The following is a 27,864-nucleotide window of genomic DNA, read 5'->3' as shown; positions in this document are numbered from 1 at the left end:
TAGGGGAATCTCGGGGTTGAGTATGTAGATTTCTGTTTTGGTTTTGTTTAATTCTAGGCCTATTTTGGGGCATTCTCTTTCGAGGTGGAAGAGGGCTTTGTTTATTTGGTGTTGGTTACCGCAGAGAGTGCCATCGTCTAGGTACCATAAATTAAGGTCTAGATCAAAATCAGATTTGAGATCTTTCATCATATTATGGATGGCTAAGCAGAAAAGTATAGGGCCTAGGGGGTCGCCCTGCTGAACACCCTCTTCTGAGTATATAACGTAACCATTGAAAATGAGGGGAGTGCTATTGGAATAGCAAATGTCAACTATGCGCGAGTATTGGGGGAGATTATCGTAAAACGATTCGAGAGCAGAGGAACGGGATATAGTATTGAAGGCGTTTTTGAAAACAATTTTGCAAAGAACGGAGTTTAAAGGAGGATGTTGTAGGTAGATTCGGAGACAGTGAGAGGCTATATCTACGCCTCCTTTTGTTCCGCATCCTAATTGGTAATTGCCAAGCAGGGAATGAGTAAGGGTTTTTTTTTTTTTGCGATGATTTTAGTAATCAGGCGTCTGAAGAAAGAACCGATAGCTATTGGGCGGATACCACCTTTCGGCTTTTCAAATGCAATCAAGTTAGCTCCAAATATTATTTGATGAGCTAATGTGGGGATATCTCTAGTGATTATATTATTGAGGAAGGATGTAAGTGAGTTAAAAAAACTATTTGAATTGGGAGATTTTAGGAATGTTTGGAAGTAGGAAGGTCTATAGCCGTCAGGACCTGCTGCTGAAAATTTATTAAATTCGTTTATAGTGTCACGTATATCTTGGTTTGATATTGTGAGAGGAGGAATATTTGGCGGAGGATTTGGTAAGCTAGTATAAGAAGCTCGTGGATGGAGAGATTTTAGGTTTTCAAGAGTCGCATCATTAGATGGGGCTAGTTTTGATTGTGAGGAGATTAATTTTTGGGCTCCGCAGACGTCACCTTCATTTATATTTTTGGAAATTTTGTCACAGGTTTTAATGAAACTTTCATTGGAATTATTGGGATATTTGATGTGTTCAAGAGGTGTTAAGTAATCTACATTTTTAAGTCTGTCTTTTATAATGTTAGGTAGTGAAATAGATTTTTTATCTTTTGGGATTGAGAGACATTTAAAAGGGAAAGTGAAAAGATTATTCCAATGATTTGTGTTTGACAAATCTGAGTTAATATTATCAAATAATTTGGTGAGATGGTCTGTGATAAGGTAGTTAACACTGGTTGGGATGTGCTTAATTGTTGGTGATTTATTAATAAAGATAAATTCTTCTAGTGATTTGTTATTTACTTGTATGTGTTTGGTATTTATTGGGGGTTCTATAAGTTTTGTGCAAAGTGTGTTAGAGCCTGAGCAAGGGAGGGTTGTAGGGCCATGTTTGTAAAGATGGCCATCCTTTTTTATATTTATTAATTTATGGCAAGTTGGACAGATTCCTTTCATGGTAATGATGATGGGAAGGATTGATATTTAAGGTATTTGTTTATTTAAGTCAGAAACATAATTTTGCCTTAATATATGTAGCCTTTTCTTTAAAGTCATAATTTTATAGCTCCTTATTATAATTTGAGAGTCTTATTATTGCCAAGTTTTGGTTTATGAATCTGATTTGAGTTTTTGAATTTTGGATAATTATTTTGTACTCAGATATTAAATATTTGAATGTTTATTAATCAGATTTATCAAATTAGTTTTTAAGGGTTTTTTTAATTAAGTGATAAATAATTCAATTGCTTATTAATATTAAGGCCATTAAGAGCTGTAAGGATTTTGAAAAAATTGTATTTCATAGGGTAAAAAGAATATATAATTTTGGAAGATATAAGAATAATATTGCTGCTAAAACTACTGTGATAAAATGATGATGTAAAATTAATAATTCCTGAATCTTTTTGATGGATATAAATTTTGGAAGATATTAAAATAATATTGCTGCTAAAACTACTGTGTTAAAATGATGATGTATTAATGTTTTCTGATTAGCTCTTTTTTGAAACCAAATTGGAATTTTCATTTTTGTATTCATATAGATAATCGTATGATAAATTATATATTTAAGTTCATTTATTACCTTATAGGGTAGGAAAGCCCTTTGTGTGAAATAAAAATGTAGCAGTCATAAGATTTCTTATTATCCATAAACACTTTGGAATGAAATTAACACGAGAATTGGAAAATTACCTCGGGTAAACTGAAGAAGAGCATGTAATATTAAAATTTGTATGGTAATTATGTTTGTTGTTTTTTTTAAATTATGACCTCCTTCCTATATTTAAATATTTAAAAAAATTTCCAAGGCCCGACCTGACCCGGCCCGAATTTTATTTAAAAATATTAGACCCGGCCCAAACCCGATTTAAAAAAAAATTAGGCCTGAGCCCTTCCCGAAGCCCATTCGGACAAGACTCGGGCTGGGTACGGGCCTGGCCTACTTTTGCAGATCTCTAAATAATATACCTAGTCATAAACCATATTGAAAGCTTCTTAAAGAATAGAAAACTTGAAAATTTATTAATAACCTGCCAATAATAAAATATTTAACATTATTATTAAACTGCCAAATACTGCCCATATCAATAAAAAACTTAAAACCAATTTACCAAAAATTTAAAATACCTACAAAATTATTTCTTTACCCCAAAGTAATTAATGTTAGTGCTTATATTTTATTTTGCCTGAATAATTTATTGTCTATAATTAAAAGCAGATATATTTCTAATTTTATTGGCTTAAAAATAAAATAAATGGTAAGGCTTATTGGCCTACATTTTTCTATCGATAGATGCATTGTATTCACGAACTCCTAATTTTAAAATTTATTTTATAAACCGATTTAAATAGATAGAAACTTATAGAAAATAATGTTTTCATTTTAAAATTCATTTTTATATGCGGTAATTCCATATGAAATAAAGGTCCTTTTGTATATATTAATAATTCTTTAAAATAATAATGTTGCGGTTCTTATTTACATTATAGATTTTTAACCTTTTTTATTTAGTTACATTATATCTATGGGTTTTTTAGTTATTGTAATTTTTTTTAAAAAGGAATATATTTTTTATTTATTTTAGAATAAAAATAATAAGATTTTCCAGTATTAATAACAGAGATCTACATTGCACGGCCAGGCGCGGATTTTTTATAAAAATTTTTTCGCCTCGACCCTGGTTTTATATTTTCAAGCTCGGCCCTGATTTTTTAAAAATATATTACATTTATTTTTAATTTTTATAGCTAATAATGGCAATCTAAAATATTCGGTTTTAAAATATATGGTCCGAGTATTTAAAAAAAATGCTAAGTCTAGCCCGGCCTGGGTATTCAAATAAGTTTTTTAGGCCCGACCCGGGTATATTAAAAAAAGATAAAATACGGTCCGCAGGTCTCTAATTAATATTATTAAATAATATTATTTAAGTCGTTATTGATGGGCTTACTTATTCTTATTAGAGACCTTCATGGGCCTATTTTAGGACCAAGCCCGGCCCAGGCCCATCGTAAAAAAATTTTTAAGTCCAGGCCCGGCACGGCCCGTTTTTAATATTTAAAAAAATTCCCAAGCCTGCTATAATATTTAAAAAATTTCCCAAGCCCATAAAATTATTTTATGTATACTTAACTTATGCTGAAGTAATACTAATAGAAATATAATATTTTATTTAGTAATAATATATATATATATATAATATTAATAAATGATATAAACAAAATTTTAATTTATATTTTCAAATTATCATTTAAAAATAATATATTATCTACAATTTCGTTATTTAAATTTGTTCTTCTTTCTTCAATAACCCTTCCAATAGTACTGAAATTCCGTTCACTGGAAACATTATATGCTGGAATTGCATGAATTTTTTTGTTGGCAAGATTTTTTCATGCTTCTTCCATCAATCTAGGATGCAGTCATCATAGTTGATATCCTCTTCATTTAGCTGAATATCCATATATAAATTATTCTCATCAGTATCCGTCTCATTATGAAGTATTGTATCATCCTGCCATGAAGACATATCCAATAATGAGGATGAAGCTAAAAATATTATATAGCTAAAAAGATTTATAAAGAATAAATTACTGGTAGCTCTAGTAATCCTCGAAGTAGGAATAGGAACATGCGCATGCACTTCACCCAGTTCTGAAGTATCTAAAAATATTATATAGATAAAGATATTTATAAAATATATGTTACTTGAAGCTCTAGGGATATTTGCTTCATCTAGATCATATATAGGAATTGGATGATGATCTGAATAAGCCCTTGTACTATTTTTTACTTCAAGTGCTTCTTCCAAAGTAAGCATTTTTAACTGGCGGAATTTAGGATTTAAAAATTTAGCGATTTTGTGTAAAATATTTATTTGGAATTTTGATATTAAAAATTCCTTTGCTCTTAATTTTAACTTTCTAATTTCACTATTATTTTGATACGCTTCGTATAAAATATCAGACACTGGTAACTTTTCCAATGTTTTATAAATTAATAAAACTTTAAATAATGTAGGACTTCTATCTCCCTCCAGCTCCTTGGTTGCCTGATCATATGGGGTCAACATGTCTATTAATGATTTCAACCCATTTTTATCAATAGAATTAAGCTAATCCTCCATATTTCTTTTCTGTAAACAATCTAAAATTTCTTCATATTGTTCATAAATACTTTTAAACATTTTAATTTCGAATTCCACCTTGTTAAGATATCTTGGTAAACTGATAAACTCTTATTTAATCCACTTTGCTTAAAAAATCTTGTTAGTGATTTACATTGAAGAATAAGGTTATATAATAAGGGTGTATATATTTGCATATATTTTGGAGAAAAAGTATTTTTAGAATTAGGGCTGTGCCGATATTAAATATCGGATCGAATCGGTCCCAATATTTGGCGTTTTTCAAAAATATCGGATCGGCCCGATACCTGTAAAAAACCCGATCCGATCCGATCCTTTTTCTAAAAATGCAATTCTTATAAAACTTTTGAGTAATGAAACTTTGAATTATTATTTTTTAATAAAAAAATTTTTTTTTAAATATTTAAAAAAAAAATAAATTTTTTCGAGTTTCTATTTTACATTAATAATATTTTAGAAATAATTTTTTTTTAAACAATGCAAATGTTATTTATTTTTTTAAATAGATTTTACAAGTTTTTTTATAAAAATAGAAAGGAACACCCAAAGTTTTATTTATTTTTAATTTTTTAAAAAAATAACACCAATTTTATTATTTATACTTTAAATAAAAATTATTTTAAATATGGTTTCTGAATTATGGAAATATTTTGATAAAGATGAAGGTAATTTTGCAAAATGCGTCATCTGCGGAATTCTAATTTCACCTAGAGGAATACTGAAAAATTCGTTCAATACAACTAACATTAGGAAACATCTGAAGCGTTGCCATCAAAAGGAATTCGAAGAGCTAACACAAAAAGAACGAGAAATATTAGAAAAAACAAATCAAATTTAAAAAAAAGAGCCCTGAAAGTCAGCCAACAATATCAGCCATTCTTAATAAAACTAATATTTGGAAACATTCTGATCCTAAATTAATAATAATTTCTAAATTTATAGGGGAAATGATAGCGTGTGACCACCAGCCGATTTCTATCTTGGAGGATATAGGCTTTAAAAGGCTTTTACATCATTTATGTCCAAATTACAAAATTCCCAATAGAAAGTATTTTTCGCAAGGAGTTATTCCGGATATATATGAAAAACTCCGAAAAAATTCGTAAAGAAATTTTGGTTGACGATTCTTTTTTATCCTTTACGGTAGATATATGGACTAGAAATTCAGGTGGCGATTCTCACATCTCATTAACATGCCACTATATAAACCAAAATTTTCAACAAATTAATAGAGTTCTAAATGTTAAAACATTTAATGAGTCGCATACAGCAATAAATATTGCTCAAATTTTAGAGAAATTATTAATTATTGGGGTATAACGAAAAATAAAATACACCTAATCATTAGAGATAATGCACCCAATATAACTTTGGCCATGAAAAATGGGAAATTTCAAAGGGTTTCGTGTTTTGCACATAGTTTGCAATTGGTTGCACAGGCAGCAATTTTATCACAGAGATCTATTATTGACATGCTTGCCCGGGTTAGAAAAATAGTAGGACACTTTAAACATTCTTCTATTGCACAAAATTGTCTAAAAGAAATCCAAATTCGATTAAGTTTAGCCCAGCACAAATTAATCCAGGATGTGCCCACCCGTTGGGATTCTACCTATTATATGCTCGAAAGATTGATAGAACAAAAAAGGGCGGTACAGCTGTTCATTATCGATAATCCTAATTTGGGAAATCTCTCATTATATGAGTGGGAATTAGCAGAAAGGGTAATTGATGTTCTTGAACCAATTCAGAGAGTAACAAAAGAAATAAGTACGGAATCATGTTCAATTAGCAATGTTATACCCTTTGTTGAAATTCTGAAGTGAATTAACAATTAATGGGGACACAGATAGAGGTGTGCAGACTATGAAGAATACCACTAATAATTAATTAACAACTCGGTTTTTTGATATTTATGATGATGACAATTATGTTGTCGCAACATTACTTGATCCTCGATATAAGGATTTCTTTTTGCCAAAAAACATATCATACATAGAAAAGCTCAGGACTGCATGTGAGTCTTTTTTTAAAGGTGATGATAATGTTCAACTTCCAATTTCTAATAAAGATTCGCCAGGTTTTATATTTTTTAAAATAAATTTAGATTTTATTGTTAACTTAGGTAATGACAATGAGAAAAATGTTCCACATAACATTAAAAAATGCAAATTTAATTTAAGGGATGCTTATAAATTGAAAATCAAAGAAAAACTAGTAATAAATGAAATCGATAGTAATGTAAATGATGACCTGCCATACCTAATAGAAATCAAGGAATATTTAAAAGAATCTTTATATATAGAAAGTATAACAACATATTTTTCATATTAATTTAAATATTGCTTGGTTGGGCTATGATTGACCCATTTGTTTGGGTGATTTTTCAAAATCAACAAAAGATTGGGTTTGTATGAAACCCACGATTATGCTAATTTTATATTTGTGTTATTTATTTAGAAAACTCGAATAACATTGATGATATTGATATTATATCCCCAGTGAATCCACTTGAATATTGGAGAGTTAATACTGTAAAATATCCAACTTTATCAACACTTGCACGTAAATTTTTGGCTCCTCCAGCAACAAGTGTCTATCTGAGTCTGCCTTCAGTACGGCAGGGGATATTGATAGTCCTCATCGTAGAAGCCTATCGCCTGAAAATCTAGAGGCTCTTATATTTATTAAAAAAAATCTAATATATTATAATTTTATATATTAAATATTACAATTTTATAAACCAACATAAAATGGATATATTATTATATATTTTTTTTTAAATTATTGTTGAAATAAAAAAATTAAATTATGCATAAAAAATATTGATTTATTAATTACATTTGGTTCAAAGAGGGGTGGTGAAAAATTAATATAAATATCGGATCGGTATCGGATCGGCTTTGAACCAATATCGGATCGGATCGGTGAAAAATATGTGGATCGGCACAGCCCTATTTAGAATAGTGTTAATGAGATGAGCAGAACAGTTTAACCGTTTATATGGTTCTAAAGCCTTTATCAAATTGCTATCTTGATCAGTGATGAATGTGATTTTATAAAATGCATCAGAAGCATATCCAAGTTTAGCAAAATTAGAAACAAGTTCTTTGTGTATATTTTCACTTGTTTTTTTATCTTCTAAAAAAAGAGAAGTAAACAAAACACGTTTTATTAATTTCCATTTAATTATTTAGTGAAGAGTTAATGTTATATATGTGTACTTTTTGAAGTCATCTGTGTATAAATCAATTGTTGCACTACAAAAAGAATTTATTAAAGCATATATATTTCTGGGAATATTTTTTTGTGCAAATTTTGAGAAATATCATTCATATGCCTTGATATAGTTATAGGACTTGGCAAAATATTTTCAACATCAATCAAACCCTTCTTTGAACCAACTTCAATAAAATATTGTGCTAAATGTTTAAAGCCTTTACCAGCTATACATTGAATGGGCGAATATCCACAGCACAAAATTTTACACATCTATTGATAACTTCCTTTTTTTCATTTGTATATGAGTTTTATCATTTTTAATTGGATAAAAAGAAGATAATTTAATTATAGGATTTGGTTTACATTTATGTCTTGATAAATGGGATGATCCTACTTTATTTGCATTGGACATATCCGATTTTATTATTATGATTGTCTATTATTATACTAAAAGAATCCCAGACCTTGTTTGCTAATAATTTGTATTCTTGAGAATGTAATTTTTTAACTATTTCTTGATTTTTATTCATTATATTTTAAAAAAAAATTAAAAATACTACAATTTATTACAAAGGAGAAAGTCATATAATACCCATCCCATATATAAAAAAAAACATAAAAAAATAAATTAGTTCAGAAAAAAGAGTATATTATGTAATTTTCCTCAAAATATAAATAATATTTATTACCTATAGTAGCTATACACTCTAAACCAGTTGTGTTAAATTCGGTACGAAACAGCGAAAACCAAAATAGCGAAAAATAAAAAATGTTCCCATTTATGTATGACTCCACTAAAAAAGTCATAAATTTAAATAATATATATTGTTAAAATATTAATAATAATGCTATTATCTTATATATTTTGATATAGTAAATATTTATTATATTTTTAATTAAATATATTATGATTAATATTAATTTTTTAAAGATATTATAAAAAGATTTATATAAAATTATTTAATCTAGAGCAATAAATATGTATTAATTTTTTTCCAAAATTATTGCCTAATACGCCTAATATAAAATATATTTATGTAAAACAATATTCAATATTTTTATCATAGCGTAGACCATTTATAATACAATAATATTGCTAAATATATACCAAAATTATACATAGCATACAGTAATTAATTTTCAAATATATATCTCCTTTTGTATTTAATATTTTGGTATAAATTATATGTCATTGATTACATATAGATTCCTTCAAAAGTCAGGATAATCTGATCATTTTTGTTGTACTTCTAAATATGGTTTAATAAGTTACATTGATATTTTATATATATAATTACTTCTTAAAATGAATATTTTTATGTTTGCTATATCATGGGAATTAATATATTATGTTTAGAAGTGTGTAAGACCTGCTTAAAATTGAATCATTTTTTGTCATTCAATACACCATATCTAACTTACCTTTAGTCATATTATAAAATATTATAATTTCAGGATTTCTTGTATCATTTATATCAACATTTTTATTATGGTATATGAAAAATGATATTACATTATAAATTTTATTATACTTACTTTCAGAATAAGTGAAAATCAGAATAAATGATAAAAATAATCACCAGAGTATTTAAGGGTTAATGGATAATTTTCTAATCTTTTTAAATTTAATTTTAAAAGCATGCCAAGCACTTTCTACCTTATAAAAATTTACTCATTTTAAATGAAGGGTTTTTTAATTATTTATATTTTAAATAATAACTCATTTACATTCACAATTTATCTTAACTATTTATACTTTCCATAGAAGGATATCATTTATATTTGCACTGGATAATATATAATATTATAATAACTCAACCATATAGAAACAGAATAAATACTTTATTAAAAATTCATATAAAATACATCTCAACAATATTTATAAATAATATGTAAATTAAAAGTGAATGGAATATTTACATTGTAATTGTATGGATAGATTTATTTGATTAATTGTTTAAAGGAATATTATACATTATTTGCAATTTTCAATTAAACTTGCATCTAAATTACATTTATTACAATAAATATAAAACTCTAAAAGAAAATCTTTTTGCAATAATTTGATTATGATATTTATGTACCTTGATTTGATTTGCAAGATATATCATGTTTCTCATACTTATGATTTTTTATGGTGTATATATTCATAACCTTTATAGTTTATGAAATTATGTCCTTTTTGAGTTTTCTAATTAAAATTTTATTTTCAAATATTATAAAAAGTGTACTTAAATATCTATTTGTCTACGTCTAACAATTGTTTTTAAATTTTCTGCTACTGTTGGGATTTTGCTTTGAATTTAACGCTTGGGAAAATATATGTCATATCGAAAATGTTGGCCATATTTGGGAACATTTTTGGGAATATTCCCTGATTTTCGCTGTTTCTTTTATCGCTGTTTCGTGCCCAGGCCGTTGTGTTAAGTTATGTAAAATTATACAAATTTCCGATTTAAAAAATATATACTCTCCTAAGGTGTACAGGAAGTTTGATAAATAACACTAATAAAATCAGAATGATTTGTTATATTTGTCCTATTAAATATCCTTAAAATAAGCTAAATTTGAATTTAAAAATTTAGGCCCAAGCCCGGTCCAAGCCCTATTGCAAAAATTTCCAACGGACTCAAGCCCGGCCCAGGCCCGCTAGAAAATTTATAATTAGGCCAAGCCCGGCCGTGGGCCGGCCTGGCCCACGAAGGTCTCTAATTGTTATTATCAGGGCTATAACCTAAATCAGAACATTTCGAACTTTTTTTAAAAATTAAGGGTTTTTAGGGCTCAAGAATTTTTTAAAATAAATTAGAAAAAATTTAAACAGTATTAAAAAAAGATATTAAAAAATAACATGGAAAGAGATATCGAAATAGGCAAGAAAGAACTTATTAAAACTGTTTTATCTTTTAATAATTAACAGGGGGAATTGAAGGTTTTGCCCCTCTTATTTCCAATGTTTAATTAACTCAAAATCTTATTTAAGATTCATTTGTAATTTCATTGGTAATGCGCGAAAATATATTGAACAAAGATTTACCTAGTCAAGTTCACCAAATCATCTTGGATATAATATTAATTGTACTATCTAAGCCTGATGGTGGGGTTCGACCGATTGCAACATGCTCTTTTTTTAGGAGACTAATAGCTAAGATAATCTAAGCGCATCATTCTAAACATATCAACTAGGATTTGGTACTAAAGAGGGATGCGAAATAGCCTCCCACTCTCTTCGTATATGTATCGAAGATCCTCCTCCATACGCCGTAGTCTTTAAACTGGATTTTAAAAATGCCTTTAATCTTTACCCAGAAGTATTTTTGAACATTTTTGATGAAAAATTTCCAGTTTACGCAAAATTTATTGAACAGTCATATGTCCGTAGAACGCCTTTCAAATGAGGAATATACAATTCCTTCTGATGAGGGTATACAACAAGATGACCCTTTGGGCCCTCTCTTATTTAGCTTAGGCATACCTAACCTAATTCATTCTTTAAAAACCCTTTTTAACCTAGACATAAACATATGGTATCTGGATGATGGCACCATCTGCGGACCTTCAAAAAATATTTTAACAGCGATAGATTATATAGAGCAGAATTTTCTAAACATAGGACTTACTCTAAATAAAGCTATATCTGAAATATGCTTTTTATATTCACATGCCCTCGAAGTTCAGGGGTTTTAAATCATTAAAGAAAATGAAATTAATCTTCTTGGTTCACCTTTAAGCAGTTTTTCCAACTGTGAGGTGTTCATGAAAGACTTATTAGGACTTAAAATTTTAAAAGAAATACCTTCACACCAAAGTTTTTTTTCTTTTAAAACATTTATTTTTACCAAAGAATTTACATATTTTTAGATCCTCTTCCTTATTTTTAACTAATGAAATTATTAATCGTTTTCATGAATTCTTTAGAAGTTTATTAGAAAATATTTTAAATTAAATTGGAAGATTTTAACTGGGGCTTCTCACAATTACCCTCTAAAATGGGTGGTTTGGATTTATATCCTTTAAATCTTATGTCTTTTTCTTCACTTTTGGCATCACATTTGATGAACAACGCTATGATATCTTCTTTTATCACCCTAAAGATAACCTTTTAAATTCGGCATTGACAGCTTGGATATCTTTAGCTCTACCTGAAGCTGTTTCACCCCAGTTTTAACTCATCAATCAATTTTTGAACCTTTAATTAAAAATTTTTTAAAATACTCTTATCAAACCTCCCGTTAGAATATATTCAACTATTACAAAATGCGGACTGTACTAGTGGTTATGAATGGCTGTAAGCATTATCAAGTCGTAACCTAGGTAACCTCTTATCAGATGAACAATTAAGAGTTGCCATAGGCCATCGAATTGGATGTAACATAGTTCACATACATGCATAAAATATAAAATATTTGTTGATTCCAAAGGGTGGCATTAATTGTATATATAGTCAAGGCAGACATACAAGACACGCAACAATTAATTCAGTTATTAGCCGTTCTCTTGGACCCGAGTACCAAACATCCTGGAGCCTGCTAATTTATCATTAGAAGATGGCCTAAGACTACGTTGCTTAACTTCTGTGCCTTGGTCTTTAGGTAAATCTTTAATTTGGGACTTCACATGCGTCTCTTCATTTCCAAAAAATTTAAATTCTGACCCGGTTGATATAGCCGAGAAAAAAAACAATTAAATATTTGAAATTAATATATTTTTATTTTTTTACCACTCTTTATCTCTTTCATTGGACTTATGTCATTCGGAACTTAAAAAATTTTAAAAAATATAGGCTGCAAAATAAGAGCCCTTACATCAAAACCCAAAGAATTTTATTTTTTAAAACAAAATATACAAATTACCATTTTAAAATATAATTATTCATGTTTTTTGAGAATAAATTTTTTAAAATATTTTTAAAGATCATTTCATATATTAGCAATTAAATAAAGGTAAATTTTCATTTAAAAAAAAATTAACATTTAAAATATTTATATGATAAAAAATTATATATTTAAAACATAATTAATTTTTTTTATTTTCAATATTAAAAATTTGTGAAAATCATTCTTCGTGGAATCGTTTTTTATTTTAGTTTATCCATTTTATGTAAATAAAAAATTTTTATGGTCATCGAACTCTGAACCCTAACTTGGTTCAGGGATTTTTTACTGAACATGAACCCTTTTTTAGAAGGAGGGTTGACACCCTGGTTAATTACTATTGATAACTTAAAATTAGTGGTTTTATAAATGATTATATTTCCTAAAAAGGTAGATATGATCCCGATATCTCCTACTCGAAAATATATTGTTGAAAAATAAGAGCCAGTTTTCATTGCACTTCTACTTCTAATTAATTATTTTTATTTTTTACAAACATTTCGATATTAATTTTTTTTCTTAAAATTATTTATAATGTCTAAATAAAAGCTCAATCCTTTTAAAGAATATTAGCACTTTAATTATAAAAAGAATTTGAGAAAAATTATGACATGGATGACTCAATTTTCAAACATTGAGGCGGGGCATTATTAATCCTTAATTCATAATACTGTTTCATCCCATTTATTCCAGTCGCATTTGATTTATTTAAAAATCAACATTCCACCAGAAATTTACTTTTCATGGTTCAAGGGGCGCAGTACAAAAATAAAAAAAACTTTATCGATTTTTGTTGTTAAATCGATTTTGGTGAGCAGACTGATGTTTTTTTTGTTACGGTGCATGGTAAACTAGGTGGAACATTAAGTAGGATAGTTGCCAATACAAGCTTACAAAGAACTTATTCAAAACAAATAATTGTACCATTAATTTTATAAATATTCGGAATAGCATATAAAAGGTATAAATTTTTCTTATGCTATCATACCAGAGTATGAGACAGAGAAGATTAAGTGAGAGGTTTAATATTCAATACCTGCGACAAAATAATCTACTCAATGTTTCCAATCTGTTTAACTAAGCTCAATACTAAAATATATTCCAATTCGCAGACGTTTACTGAGGAGAATATAGTAAATCCATGTGTGGATCTTTTGATTGAAAAGTTAATCAATGAAATGAGAAGATATATGACCTATATGTAAGAAAACGATTGTTGGTTAGGATTTTTACAAGAAGTGAATGTAAATAGAGATGAAATGGGAAAAAAATTTCTTCATCATAAAGGACCAATAAATTCTTTTGTTTATCTAGCCACACCAGATGTTCTTTTCATACCAAAATATAATATTTTAACGATAATGAGCCCATCAACGGCCACTGGACGTACCTATAATATATCGCAAATCGAAATTATCATATCAAAGCGTCAAAAATTAATTTAATGAAAAGGCGAAAATAGGTAAAATCTTCATGAATTAATAAATAATTTTGGAAAATTTTAATTTTTTACAAGAAAAATATGATTTAATCGCAGCTAAATAATCTCATTTCATGATATTAATAATGGAAAATCTTATTATTTATGTTAAAAAATGAAAAAGGTTTAAAAAAATCAATTTTAACAAAAATGCATTATTTTATATAGGAGCACCATCTATTTTTTAAAAAAATATTAATTTATTTTTTTTAAATCGCAATAACTAAAAAACCCATGGCTGTCTCAAGTTAAATTTTTTTACAAATAGATATAATAAAGAAATTCGAAAATTTATAACATAAATAAAACGCATCATTATTATTTTAAAAAATTCTTTTAATATTTATCAAAAGGCTTAATAATAGAGTTGCAAATTTTATTTTTAGCATTATTTTTTAATTTATCTCAATTTTAAAAAAACGAAAAAAGGTCATTTTTGGCACTTTTTGACCATTGATATTATAAGTACTAGGAGACTAAAATTTTGTATTCAATGCCTTCTAATGATGTTCTCTCAGCATGCAAAATTTTATCAAAATTAAAAAGGTCAGGCCGAAAATTTATTGATTTGGCATGGAATTACCTCGTGACCAGTGCAGTTTTAAGTTGGATTATTTTCAACAAAAAAAGAAATAAAAAATAATGATTTTCAGTTTTAGGCTCATTTTTTTAAAAAAAGTATAATTTATATCTTAAATTTTTTTTTAAACTTCAGGAGCTTTTTTAATTCCTTACTTTTTCGCGCTTTTCGCGGCCGGTCTGCCCTTGTTCCTGATGGAATTAGCCCTAGGCCAATACTCTTCTATGGGTCCAGTTAAGCTGTTTCGGAAACTCAGTCCCTTTTTTACCGGTGTTGGGATGTCTATGGTCGCAATTTCCTTTATGGTAATTTTTTTTAAAAATAAATAATTTGGGCTTTTTTGATTTTAAAGGCATTAACTAATCATGATTCTCAATTTATATATAAAAATCGTCACGATTAGCATTAGAATAAAGGTGGTGGTGGGGGAAGGGATAATTGAAGTGTAGATTTTGATCGAATTTTTTAAAATTTTTATAAAGGTAGAGTGTTTAGGGGAGTAGAAGTGCCTGGTCTGACCCTTCAGAAATTTCTGGAATCAAGCCGTGTATGAATCTAGTAAAATAATTTCCCGGAAAAAAATCCCCTTTTTTTAAGATAATAAAAATTACAAAATTAAATAAAATAATAGGAGAAAAAATATCTGAAAATTTTATGATACAGGAATATCCTGAGAAAATAAATATTATTAACTTGATAATTAATATCGTAAATTATTATATATTTAATATATGCTTCATTTCAAATATATATTTTTTTCTAAAATATTTATTTTTAGTATACCCACATGAAATCCGCTTTTCTCTGTTTTTAAACGAAAACACATTTTTAATCTTATAAGTTAAAATTATCGAATTCTGATTGGTTTCAAGCCACCCTACATGTTAATCTGGGAGGATTGGTATTCGCTCGTTTTTGTTTATCGGTATTCAACCTTTCCTTCTATGAAATCCTCAAGTTTTTTATTGTCCCCAGATGATATCTTGATTCTAGCTCTCGACATATAGGAATTTTCTTAGTATCTCCTCTTACCTGATCTTTTCTCCTTTTAAATTTATTTATTTTGTCACTTAACCCTTTTTAATTATTTTTTAGAATACTATCTTATTAGTCGCCATTTATGATATAAATATAGATTTATAAATTTTTTTTTTCAAATTCTTGAAATATCGATTTTTAAATAAAAAATAATTTGAAATAAATTATCACATCCTTAAAAAAAGTAGTTTTGCGCATATAACAATTAGCTCTCCGGTTGAAAGTAACTATCTTCTATGCTAATATCATATCTATAAATAAAATATTCATCGAGAGTTTTTATATGGGGTAGTGGTTCCGAGGTCTGAACCGGACCAATAATAATATTTAATTTATTTCATTTTCTTTAATCTTTATTAAATACAATAAAAATTAATTCATCACTCTTGTTGACATTGAATTAAATTGAAAATATTGCCTTATTTAAGAAATTGTAAACTGTGGACACCTAATTAGTTGAAAAAATCAAGGCCAAAGCGATTTTTTAAATTCTCGATCCAGCCGTACTAAAAAAATAAAGCCCAGTTTGGGGTGTAGGATTGGACTTTTAGTCAATATAATATTTGCACCACATATTTTGCTCTAAATTTAACATGTGGTCCAAATAAGTATTTTGTTAGAAATATTACAGAACTTACCCACATTTTCCAATGTCATTCAAGATAAAAAAATTTAATAGTCATACGAGCCCCCCTGCCCCCCCCCCCCCATATTACCATTAACAATCGTTTAATTCTACCAGCATAAAACCGAAACTACTTTATCACGACTTTTACCGAAGTTTATAGCTTGTTTGGTCGTCCCTTTCCATTTAATCTTGTTCGGACTTTTGATTGCACAATTAATCATGATTGATGATATTGAATTTTATTCAGGGTTCCATTTATTACAACATGATATTGACTTGGACACTCTTCTACCTGGGAGATTCCTTTAAAAGAGTTTTACCTTGGGCCGGTTGCGATAATTGGTGGAATACAGCCCATTGTTTTGACTCATTCAAAGCTCGCGAATGTTATAGCAAAAATACTACCTACTTCAAGGGAAATTGTCATAATCGTACGAATAACCAATCAGGTTTCATCATATATTTTCCTAATATAAAAAAATTGATAATAAATTATTTTACAAATAATAAAACGATATAAGATTTAATCATTTTAAAATAAAAAACAACTGTTTGTTTTTATCTTTTATTGCTGACTAAGGAATTTGTCAAACGGTCTAAGTTATAAATTTATCATTTATGGAATATTGTAAAATTCCGTTAATTATATAAGATCCGACGTGGCCTGTACATTACATTTCTAAATTAAATTAAGAGTAATGTTATTTCAAGTTTGAAACGGCAAAAGAAAAATTGATTTTAATACATATTTGGTAAATTAATACAATTTTTTTTATGAGAACTAATAGGGTCAATGGTAAGAGAGTTATCAAGTGAAGTGAGGTGTTGCTGGTTCGATTCCCGGCTGGGCCAATCTTCTGTGTCATTTTTTTTTCAAATTCAGGCTAAGTATTTCTGTGCTACACGTATTACTTATAGTAAATCGGCAAGTGCATGATTTGTAAGGTGGGACCGTTAATCCTTCATATTCCAGGCATGCTAGAATTGATATTACATAAAACGGTTAATTATTATGAACTTCATTAAATATATCTTCAATCAAATTTTATTTTTTTTGGATGAGTAGTTCTTATGATATAAGCATTTCATGACTGATGGGGTCTGTGAAACTTCATTGATTAAATTCGTAAGTATTTTTAAACCTTAGTTAAGATTGGGATATTTTTTTAAATTTTCATTTTATTTAGATGAATATATAATAATAACTTGAAATATCTTGGTTTTATTTTAATTCCATTGATTTAGTTAATTTTTTCAGATCCTAACTGCCCAAATTTGTGATATTTTTAGTTTTACAGAGTTGGGTTTTTATTAAGCTAAGAAACGGGGACACTGATAAAGTTAAGCTAAAGAGTAATTAAAATAATATATTATATTTTTTCTCGCGTGGTATGAAAACGAAGAATACGATATTGGTAAAAAGGACTCTCCGGCTGAAGAATATTTTAATTACCGGATGCTCAATATATCGGACGGCTTTGAGAACATGGGTAAAGTTCAATGGGAACTCGCCCTGTGCTTATTTTTGGCCTGGTGCAGCGTATTCTTTTCTATCATGCAGGGTATTAAAACTAGTGGCAAAGTCGTCTACTTTACGGGTTTAGATTTATTTTTAATATTTCGCACGATTAACATGAAACGAAGGAAAGAGTGAATGGAATAGAGAAATAAAAACAAATCAAATAATGAAAAATATAAATTACAATTTTTTTAGTTATAATCAAAATATCAAATATAAAATTTTTTTAAAAAGTTACATTTCCTTACCTCGTACTCATCATATTATTAGTCCGAGCGCTCACTTTAGAAGGTGTTTCCAGCGGATTGATATTTTATATGAAACCCGATTGGCGGAAATTGGCTGACTTTAAGGTATGGAAAGAAGCGTTTCTTCAAGTATTTTACTCACTCGGTCCAGCTTTTGGCAGCTTAATGACACTTTCTAGCTACAATTCGTTTCATCACGATTTTTACAGGTTTCACTTTATTATTTAAGCATATTTTATTTGCTTCAGGGTTCTAAACCAAACCATAAAAATTTTAGTCATTAAATAATATATAATAATCGTTTTTAATGATTATACAAATTAATTATAAATTTAAGTCTTTATAATATCGATTTCATTTTTTAAAATTCTTATAAAATCTCTCGATGACAACATATCTTGTTTTTTTCAACGATATAATGGAAGTGCATGCCATTATAAATAGACTATCCAGAATTACGAACTTGTCCCTAAACTTACATAAATGTGAATTCTATTTACTACATTCAGATTCAACCATTATTCCCAACAATTTCAAAATTATTGAGAGAGAAAGTTTCACCCACTTAAATTCTACCATTGGCGGCAAAAAGGCAATTAAGAATTTTTGTGATGAGTTCATTGTAGATTAACGAAATAAGTCCTAAAATTGTTACCAGCTCATTGAGTCTTTATAAAAAATAACTTGCCATACCAATATTTTACACATATGCATCTCCTATTCTTATGTCCTCCGACATCTTATTAGACCACAAAGTTTAAAAAATAATCTTTTAGCATCTTCTATTTATAATAAAATATTCTAATGAAATTTAAAAACATGTGGTCTCCTTTTTAATTTTTATTTAGTCTATAATAAGGTTAAAACATTTCTAGCAAGTTTCATTCATTAGATGGGATCATTCAAAATAAAAATAGGGGCCCTATCCTTAGTGCTTCACAAATGAGGATGAATTATTAAAATTAAAAAAAAGGCTAAATATAGATCGAACGAGGCAAAAGATTGTCGAAATCATACACTTTAAGCCTGAACATTTTACCCTATCGGATTTCTTAAATCCCAAGCTTGAACTGAACTCTATTAACATAACAACATGTAATGTAAAATCGAATATTCTTGCTCTAATTTAAATGTCATAAAGAAATCGGTATCGTAGTATTCTTATCTATATATTTTTTAATCAGTATATTTCATTTAAAAATCAATCTAGAGATTCAATCAAATAATCATATTATATATTTCCTTTTTTCTCCCAATTTATTAATATTCCTCACCTTACCCAATCAAAATTATATAAATTTGTTCTACTAATGAATTTATTTAGCCTCAATATTTTTATAATTTAATATACCAATTAAACAGCTGAATCAGTATAGTTATTCTTAAGTTATCATTCTCTCACCGGCCTTCCTGTTATTTTAAAATATTTTCCTCTTTCACATGCGTATTCAGAGACGGAATCATAGTGGGCTTACTCAATTCGGCTACCAGCATTTTATCAGGCTTTGTTGTTTTCGCTATCCTAGGATTCATGGCTCATGAGATGAATACTCCGGTAGATAAGGTTATACGGTCTGGGCTCGGTTTGGCTTTCGTAGCCTACCCCACGGCTATAACCCGGATAGCATGGGCTCCCTTTTGGAGCGTGATATTCTTCTTTATGCTTGTCACGATAGGATTGGATAGTCAAGTTTAAAATAAAATATTTTTCATTTTTTTTTACTAAAGAGATCGGATTTTTCTAATATTTCGCGTAATTTTTTTTTTACCAGGGTCTATTAAATAACCTTTTAAATTGAGATAAGAATGGCTAATCAACATAATTATGGTTTTTTTAACAAAATGAAACATCTTCGGGTTGAGCGACGTTTTTTTGATAAGTGAGATAAGTTTGTTAGTAAAGACATATTTCGTTAATATAAAAAAGAATTAGATTATAATTACCTTTTACATTAGAATATTTTTTTCTGATTTTTCATAAATAAAGCAGGGACCAGGAACAAAGGCATTTTTACATGTGTCCGTCCGTTCCAGCTAAAAAATGTGTCTTTCCTCTTCCAAGCTTTGGAACGTTTCGGAAGTGTTCCTGAATAATATATAATATTTATTAGCTACCTTTATAATATATATCAATTATTACATTACATCTAAGCATTAATATATTTTATCGAAAAGATTGGTTATATTTGTGCGGTAGAATTATGGATTTATGTTAAATGATATTACTCGTAGATCAACTGAATGTTTTGAAATGATTTTAAACTATAAAAAAAGCCTTTTATTGCATTGAAATTTTCATATATAGCGCAATCTATACGTTTTTTATACATTATTTGCTATATTTTTTTAAATAATAACCCAGCCGCCGTAATTATTGAAGAAATTATTATAAAGCGTTTGATGGGGTAACAATGTTAATAACTTCTTAACCCTTATGAATAAAGATTTGAAATTTGGTGTGAAGGCGTTTTATGTTCATCTTTTGTTTTCCCGGTTTGACATATCTTGTCGAAAACCTGTTTTTACACTAAAATTATAAAAATCACCATAAAGGCTCAGAATTTAAAAATTTGTATACCTGTTCCTTATAACCATTATAAAATAAAATTTATCAAAATGTTCCGTTTGATTTAAGTTGTAAAAGTTCATTTTAAATATTAACGTCTACACCATAGAAAACGTACGTTTTTTCAAAAAGGAACATTAATAAATAGTTTGTCTTATTGGATAAAATTTTTTGAATACTAGCTAAGGGGAAGAATAATTGAAATGCACGATGTGCCTTAAATGGGCACATTCAAAATATACTATTTTTGTATTTTTTTACATTTCGGTATTGTATTGATTAGCTTATATTAAAAGTGAAGAATAGCTGTCAAAATTGCAATATTTTGTTCAATTAAACAATAAAGTTCTGTTCAATTTTATTTTAACCACTTTACCTTAATGTTGTATGGGGTAAAATACGAAAATGGCACACTTCTCATAATTAATCACATCTCCTAAAGTATTAATGGGAGAGTGCTGCACTTTTTTTTTATTTTGTAGATGCGGAATTTAACTATTTATTAATATATAATTTGTTTTGTTAATGTTTCAAAATATTATGGTAAAAATGCAAAATATCAATCGTTTTACCCCGGTCTCCCCTACTTTTGATTCTCATTAACTCAGGTAATATAATTGCTAAAGCTAAAATTTCGTTTTAGATATTACTAGAGCACATATAACATACCTACAAATTTTTATCGAAATTGAAAGAGGCCGGTTAAAAGATGTTTTATTTGACATGGAAGGTGGTCATCATTAATTTTGTAAACTATAATAAGCTTATATCTCCTTATACTTTTATAGGATTATATCTGCTTATTAATGGAATACTGGATTTTTTAGCACTTAGGTTTTTTTTCTACTACGTTTTTTATTTTACACTTTTTTATATTTTCTTTATTTTATTTTTTAGGTTTTTCAAACAAAAAAAAAATTCTTCTTTTTCATATATATAAAAAAACAAACTTCAAAACATTATACATAAAAAAATCAATAATCCACTACAACATACGACCAAATTTTATTAAAATGCATCTAGTTGCTCCAGAAAAAATTCCGATCCTTTCTGGATCCGAACCCATATCTATGCGATAAGAGATATCCGCAATAACCAATTAGGCCACAGACGTTACTTGGAACCGACCACATTTGTTACTATCTGATATCTTAATTAAAAAATGAATAACTTTCAGTGTTATACATCATTACCCTCGAAATAGATTTCAACACTAACAACAGCCCATTGAAATTAAAACCTTTATTATATACCATTAATTTTATAATACTACAGTTAAAATTATTCTAAATTTGATTTAAAAAGGTTTTTTAATCTTTTGATTATAGATATGTGAAGCAAACAACATTAAAAAAACAAAACAAATATTTATAAATATTACATTTATTGCGTAATAAATTAAATTAAAATTTTGATATCATTTTCTGAACGTTCCTGAATTAATTCATAAATTAATAATTATTTGTTCTCATTCCATAAATACATATCCGTTCCAGGTCCCTAGGTAACGATTAAATTTAAGGTTCTTAGATTGGCTTGACCATTTTATTAAATTTTCTGATATTTTATTCAAAATAGGGTTAAAATAAAAAGATATAATTATGAATTGTATTTCTTATTTTATTATATTATTTTTTATATCTTTCAAAATTGAAAATAAATTAAATGAAAATTTAAATCTCATGACCAAAATCTGTAAAAAAAAGTTTGCCATGGTGGAGACCATTCTAACGACGTTATACGATCAATGGCCGATGGTTCTAAGGCCTCGAAAGATACTAGTCAGTGCCAGCGTCTGTGTATTACTTTTTCTTATTGCAATTCCCCAAACCATGAACGGTGGCATATATCTGTTTTCTCTCATGGATAATTATGCAGCTGGTTGGCCTTTACTATTTATCAGCCTCGTCCAATGCTCTATCGTATCTTACCTTTATGGAACTCAGAGATTTGTAGGTATTATTTTTTGTATAATTATATTTTATAAAGGTTAGTTTTAACAATGTAATTAATGGGGTTAAAAATATATATTTATAAACAATATTACTTCACTACTTCTTTTATTCAATATATCAATCAAAAAAAAACAAATAAAAATGTGTAAAATACATAAAAATCAAGATCCTTCTCTTCTAAATAAATATACATTTATTAATAATTTATTTATCTTCCTAATTATATAATATTTATCGATTTATAATTGGTAACGTGAATTACATACTAATACTCGCTTTATTTATTTATAACGCTCCTCTATTATCTAATATATATAATTTCCATATCGTTTTCGTATCTCCCTAATGTATTTTAAATTTAAGGAGACTATATAGTGTAATGTTAATTTTTTGCTCTCTACGAGAATCGAACTCGAGCCTCTCGTTATGCTTTACCGCATGCACCAACTTGAATACAAATAAATTTAAAATATAATTATATATATTTAAAGTTTCACTCATGCACCAACTTGAATATAATTAAATTTAAAATATTAATTATATAGATGTTGAAGGGTAATTATTTAGTTTGTATGTATGTTATTAAATATACTTTATTAATAAATTTTATATAAATATTAAAATTTAGGTAAAATTGGTGGAATGTATACTGTGAGCATGTATTAGAAATATCAACATTTAAAAATGTGATGGAAATCATATTGGATAAAATTTAAAATAGAGCTGCTTAAAATTACTAAATATATCATTAACATATTTTATATAAATAATGGAAAATTTTAGAATAACCCTAAAATAAATATAAATTTTTAAATAAAACTTCATAAGATAATAAAATTTTGTATATTGAATGTATGTTATTCATAACTTACTATAACATTTTTGATTAAATGTATAACCTTTTTGTTTTACTTATATATAATTTGACTATGATTGAAGTTTACCTCCTATTATTTGTTAACTTAGACATATCTTTTTATTTTTTTCTATTGTAATTTAATAACAATTTCTTAAATTTAATTTTATATTTTGTAAATAAGTAATAAATCATTTGGTTTGTTTGAAATTTAAATTAGGATGAACATATTTTCAGAATGGTACTTTAATATGTATTCATGAATTTCACATAAATACCAGGAGCTCACCAGTAGAATCATAGGTAAATCAGATATTTACCCTTCATTTGATGATAATTTTGAAATTAGATTTAATTCTTATAAACCCCTTATATCAGACCTATTTTTCTGGATCAAAATAAATATTTGGGTTTCTTGGGCATGGGAAATATTTTTCATAATATGGACTTGGACATAGCTTGAGAAACATTTTTCATAATTATTATAGTCTAAAATTTCTGTAAATTTTTTTAATTTTAAATATGGGCTAGAAATTGGCCTGAAAATTTTTTTTGAAGACATGGCAAGGCCTGATCAACCAAGGCCCATGCAACTTTCATATTCTAATTGTATTTTTAAATGCATTGTGACTTTTTATATAATTTATTTCAGTCCTCAACTATCAAAATTATTATGGTCTTTTGCGGGTTTGAGAAAACCAAGTGCGAGGACCTGGCTTAGGAATTTTTTTAATATTAGGGGTGTAATATTTAACCCAGAATATTTATATGGCCCTCAGATAAAATCTAATTTAAATATTATTTTTATTCAAAAAAATAGTATTCACTCTTAGTCTTAATGGGTTAGCCTTGGTTGGGGTGAGCTGGGTTAAAATAGACTAAAAAAATAGATATGGTTTTTAGCAATTTACCTATCTCCAGGCTTGGAAATTTTTTTAAAATTACTATCGGTTGGCCAGGTTTGAGAAAATTTCTTTATAAAATTATTATGGGTTGGGCTGGGCTTGGAAAATATTTTTCTAAATTATATTGGGCTGGGCTTGGGGAAAATTTTTCAAAATTATTATGAGCTTGGACGCTTGAGAATTTTTTTATTATTAATTATAGATCAGACATTGGCCCAAAACAAATTTTTTTCGCAGGCCTGGACTTGACCATCAAAAACCCAAGGCCCATGAAAATCTGAATTTTGATTGTATTTTTAAATTCATTATGATTATTTAAATATTTTATTTCAGTTCTTAACTACCAAAATTATTATGATCTTTCATTGGGCTTGGAAGAATTTTTCATATAATATGGCTTTGGACTTTGCCTGTGAATTTTTTTTATATTAAATATTAGGTATAAGTAATCAGTAATATTTAACAAATAATATTGGTATTATCAAGTAAATGCTTTAAATTTATTTTTACTCAAACCATAGCACTTAGTTTTAATGGATTAAACTTGGCCTGAAGGGATGAGGGGGTAAGAAGAATAAAAATTAAATATTTTCAAATAAAGGTAACATGCATAAAAGTAAGAAGAAAATTTTCATTCCTCGTCATTTTTGACGGATAAGAAGAAAATTTTCATTCCTCGTCATTTTTGACGGACTATCAACTAGTATATACATAATAACAATAAATTAAAACCATATTAAAATTGTATTCTTCTTTCAACCAAACCCTCTGCTAAATCCCCTTTACTGATTGTTTAATAAAATGGATAAAACACCTTAAACATTTTTAAAGCTATTGAAATGTTTCTTAAAGGGTGGGGATATTTAAAGCCTAGGTTGTAAATTTATTCGGTTTTGTTAGTGTGAGAATCATATAAATTGAAAATAAAACTTGTGTCCCCTCCTAACGTAAAGGCATATTCGTTTTAAATATATTTCTCAACCCGATAATTTTTGTTTCTTATGATATTTATAGATAGAGCTTTAATAAATTTTATCATCTCCAAGCCTCAATTAACCCTAAGGCGGGGTTTATTCCACAAAAAAATATTATTGCTCAAAATATAGATACTTTTATCTGGGGTTTTCAGTAGTTTAATAATTTTGACAACAATATTCATTCAGGCTTAAATGTTATTTTTGAGGTATATTTTTAATAATTCTTTGTCACCCATAAATTAAAGTGCTCTGTTTCAATGGTAAAGAAATTCGCGCTATAATATTTATTTGGTATAAGAATAATTTTTAATTCAGATAATATATTTAATAATTTTTGCCTCAATTCTTTTACTGTTGATTTATTAAAAAAATTTCTAAATGATTTAAGCACAGCTTGGCCCGAAGGTCTAAATGAAAATCCAGCCCGGCCTATAATTTTTGAATTTTGTTATATAAATTTATTATTCCTGTCTTATAAAGGAAGTGGCTCATTTAATAAATAAATTTTTATAATTTTTTATTGTTATTATTATATTAATCGAAAACTAGGAAAAGCTTTCAAGGGCTTTTTTTATAAATTAATTTTAATAATGTTTTGTTGGCTTATATTGTAAATTAAGAATAAATTTTGCTCCAATAAAATAATAAAGTTAAATTAGCTTAGCTTTTTATGTGTTATCTCCCTTATCCTAATAAGGTAAGGTAAGAAGGGGGCGCGAAATCAATATTTAAAATTACAATATCAAAACAATTATGTTATGCAAAGAAAGATTTTATTTAATATATTTTGTTTTTAAATTTTAAAGATGTTTAACAATATTCTTCGAGGTATAGTGAGTTTAAGGTTAGGATTAAGCAGAAAACATTGAAACAGGTGATTTATTTTACCTTGAATCAGAAGGGTTAATAATGGATGTTGTTCCTGGCCTATTTAAATGTTCCCTTTCCAGGATTATTTTCATTTATTTTGTTGAATATATTCTTTTAGATGATATCGAGACCATGATAGGCTACAAGATTAGTTTTTGGTGGAAGTTGTGCTGGAGATACATCTCGCCGACCAGCTTACTAATCCTCTTGTTGTACGATTGGGCTTCCAGTTCGGGCCTCACTTATGGGGAGTCCTACGTTTTTCCTCCCTTAGCCATAGGCTTGGGTTGGTGCATGGCCATTTTTACGGTGTCCTTTATCCCCGGATTTTTTATTTACAAATACATAACTTTCGTCTCCAATAGTAACGAAGAAGATACAAGCTATACTGACAACCAAGCCAACATAGATGTCACTTTCAAAAAAATAAGGGACCCTAGCTTCAGGGCACTCTTCTTCGCTACGGAAGACTGGAATAAAAAAAAAGGTCTTATGATTGAGAGGCAATTCTCTGCGGAATTTAACTTGGAATAATACGCGAAAACGTTATATTTTCGCCTTGATTATTAAATTTCATGATTTAAATTTTATTCGAGATATTTTTATAGCTTAAATATTAATGTGATTTTTGTGATATAAATAGTCTATCAAATTTTTTAAAATATAGTATATTTTCAATGTTTATCTTGCTCCATGAATTTGCTATATTATCAATAATGATTTTAACATGGGTTAACTCGAACATATTAAGATATAAAAACATTTAAGCAATGAATTTTAGATTATTCCATGACAAGAATTCTTTGAGAATGAAAGTTGAAAAAAACCCTAAATAAAAAAAATGAAAATATAAATAAATTAACTCACTCTTCTATGCTTAGCCAATTTCGCTACACGCATGTAGATTGAGCTGAATTTGCAGATTTTTAGCCAATTACCCTATATTTTTTAGTGAAGTCTAGAGCTGTCCTGATCCAAAAATTTGTTACCAATCCGATCCGATATTTTTCGATATTGTTAAAAACCGGTACCGATCCGATATTTAAATTGATTTTATTTGCTTAGATCTAATGTCTTAAAAGATTAATATTTTCTATTTAAAAAAAGCAAACTAACTTCCACGATTTTTTAAGTGTATTTTTTTTAAAAATTCTCAAAAAGTGAATTATCTCATTTAATAGCTGAATATAGTCTTGTTAAACGGTTCGATTGATTTTTAAAAACGGTTATTAAAATTATTTTAGTCAAAATATTTTTACGTAAGTCTTATGGTTTATACAATAGATGTTCAAACCCTTCTGCCAAATGTGGGAAAAATCTTTAAGTGTGCATAATTTTGCTTTTGACTTAAATCATGAGTTAGCCATTTTTTAAAAGTCGGCTAAATCAAACTGTTTATGCTTGACTCGTTAAATATTTTAAAATCATTTTCTTGTTGCAGATATAACAAAAAAATTAAATTTTTGGTTGC

The 27,864-nt window shown here is 27.7% G+C and overlaps 1 protein-coding gene and 1 long non-coding RNA gene across 3 annotated transcripts in view; one reads left to right on the top strand and one right to left on the bottom strand.

Moving 5' to 3' along the window:
• LOC135925205 (sodium-dependent proline transporter-like) overlaps positions 1 to 27,024 on the top strand; it is a 30,421-nt gene extending 3,397 nt beyond the window's left edge. The window contains exons 3-9 of one of the 2 annotated variants that reach the window (XM_065460418.1): positions 14,967 to 15,136; positions 16,745 to 16,946; positions 17,901 to 18,095; positions 18,251 to 18,473; positions 19,717 to 19,954; positions 22,537 to 22,786; positions 26,512 to 27,024. In XM_065460418.1, the coding sequence (XP_065316490.1) occupies positions 14,967 to 15,136; positions 16,745 to 16,946; positions 17,901 to 18,095; positions 18,251 to 18,473; positions 19,717 to 19,954; positions 22,537 to 22,786; positions 26,512 to 26,927 (1,694 nt within the window). In that variant the 3' untranslated portion in view covers positions 26,928 to 27,024. The remainder of the gene's footprint in view (positions 1 to 14,966; positions 15,137 to 16,744; positions 16,947 to 17,900; positions 18,096 to 18,250; positions 18,474 to 19,716; positions 19,955 to 22,536; positions 22,787 to 26,511) is intronic. The other variant, XM_065460419.1, reaches the window with a different exon arrangement.
• Positions 3,976 to 4,311, bottom strand: LOC135925207 (uncharacterized). The gene is made up of 3 exons (XR_010571580.1): positions 4,237 to 4,311; positions 4,123 to 4,191; positions 3,976 to 4,077 (listed from the first exon to the last, which is right to left on the bottom strand). It is a non-coding gene; the product is annotated as an uncharacterized LOC135925207 (long non-coding RNA).
• Positions 27,025 to 27,864: the final 840 nt, after the last annotated feature.

The sequence above is a fragment of the Gordionus sp. m RMFG-2023 genome, chromosome 2 (assembly GCF_954871325.1).
Source record: "Gordionus sp. m RMFG-2023 chromosome 2, tfGorSpeb1-WG-v2, whole genome shotgun sequence".
Lineage (NCBI taxonomy): Eukaryota > Metazoa > Nematomorpha > Gordioida > Chordodea > Parachordodidae > Gordionus > Gordionus sp. m RMFG-2023.
This window is presented reverse-complemented; position numbering and strand designations above follow the sequence as displayed.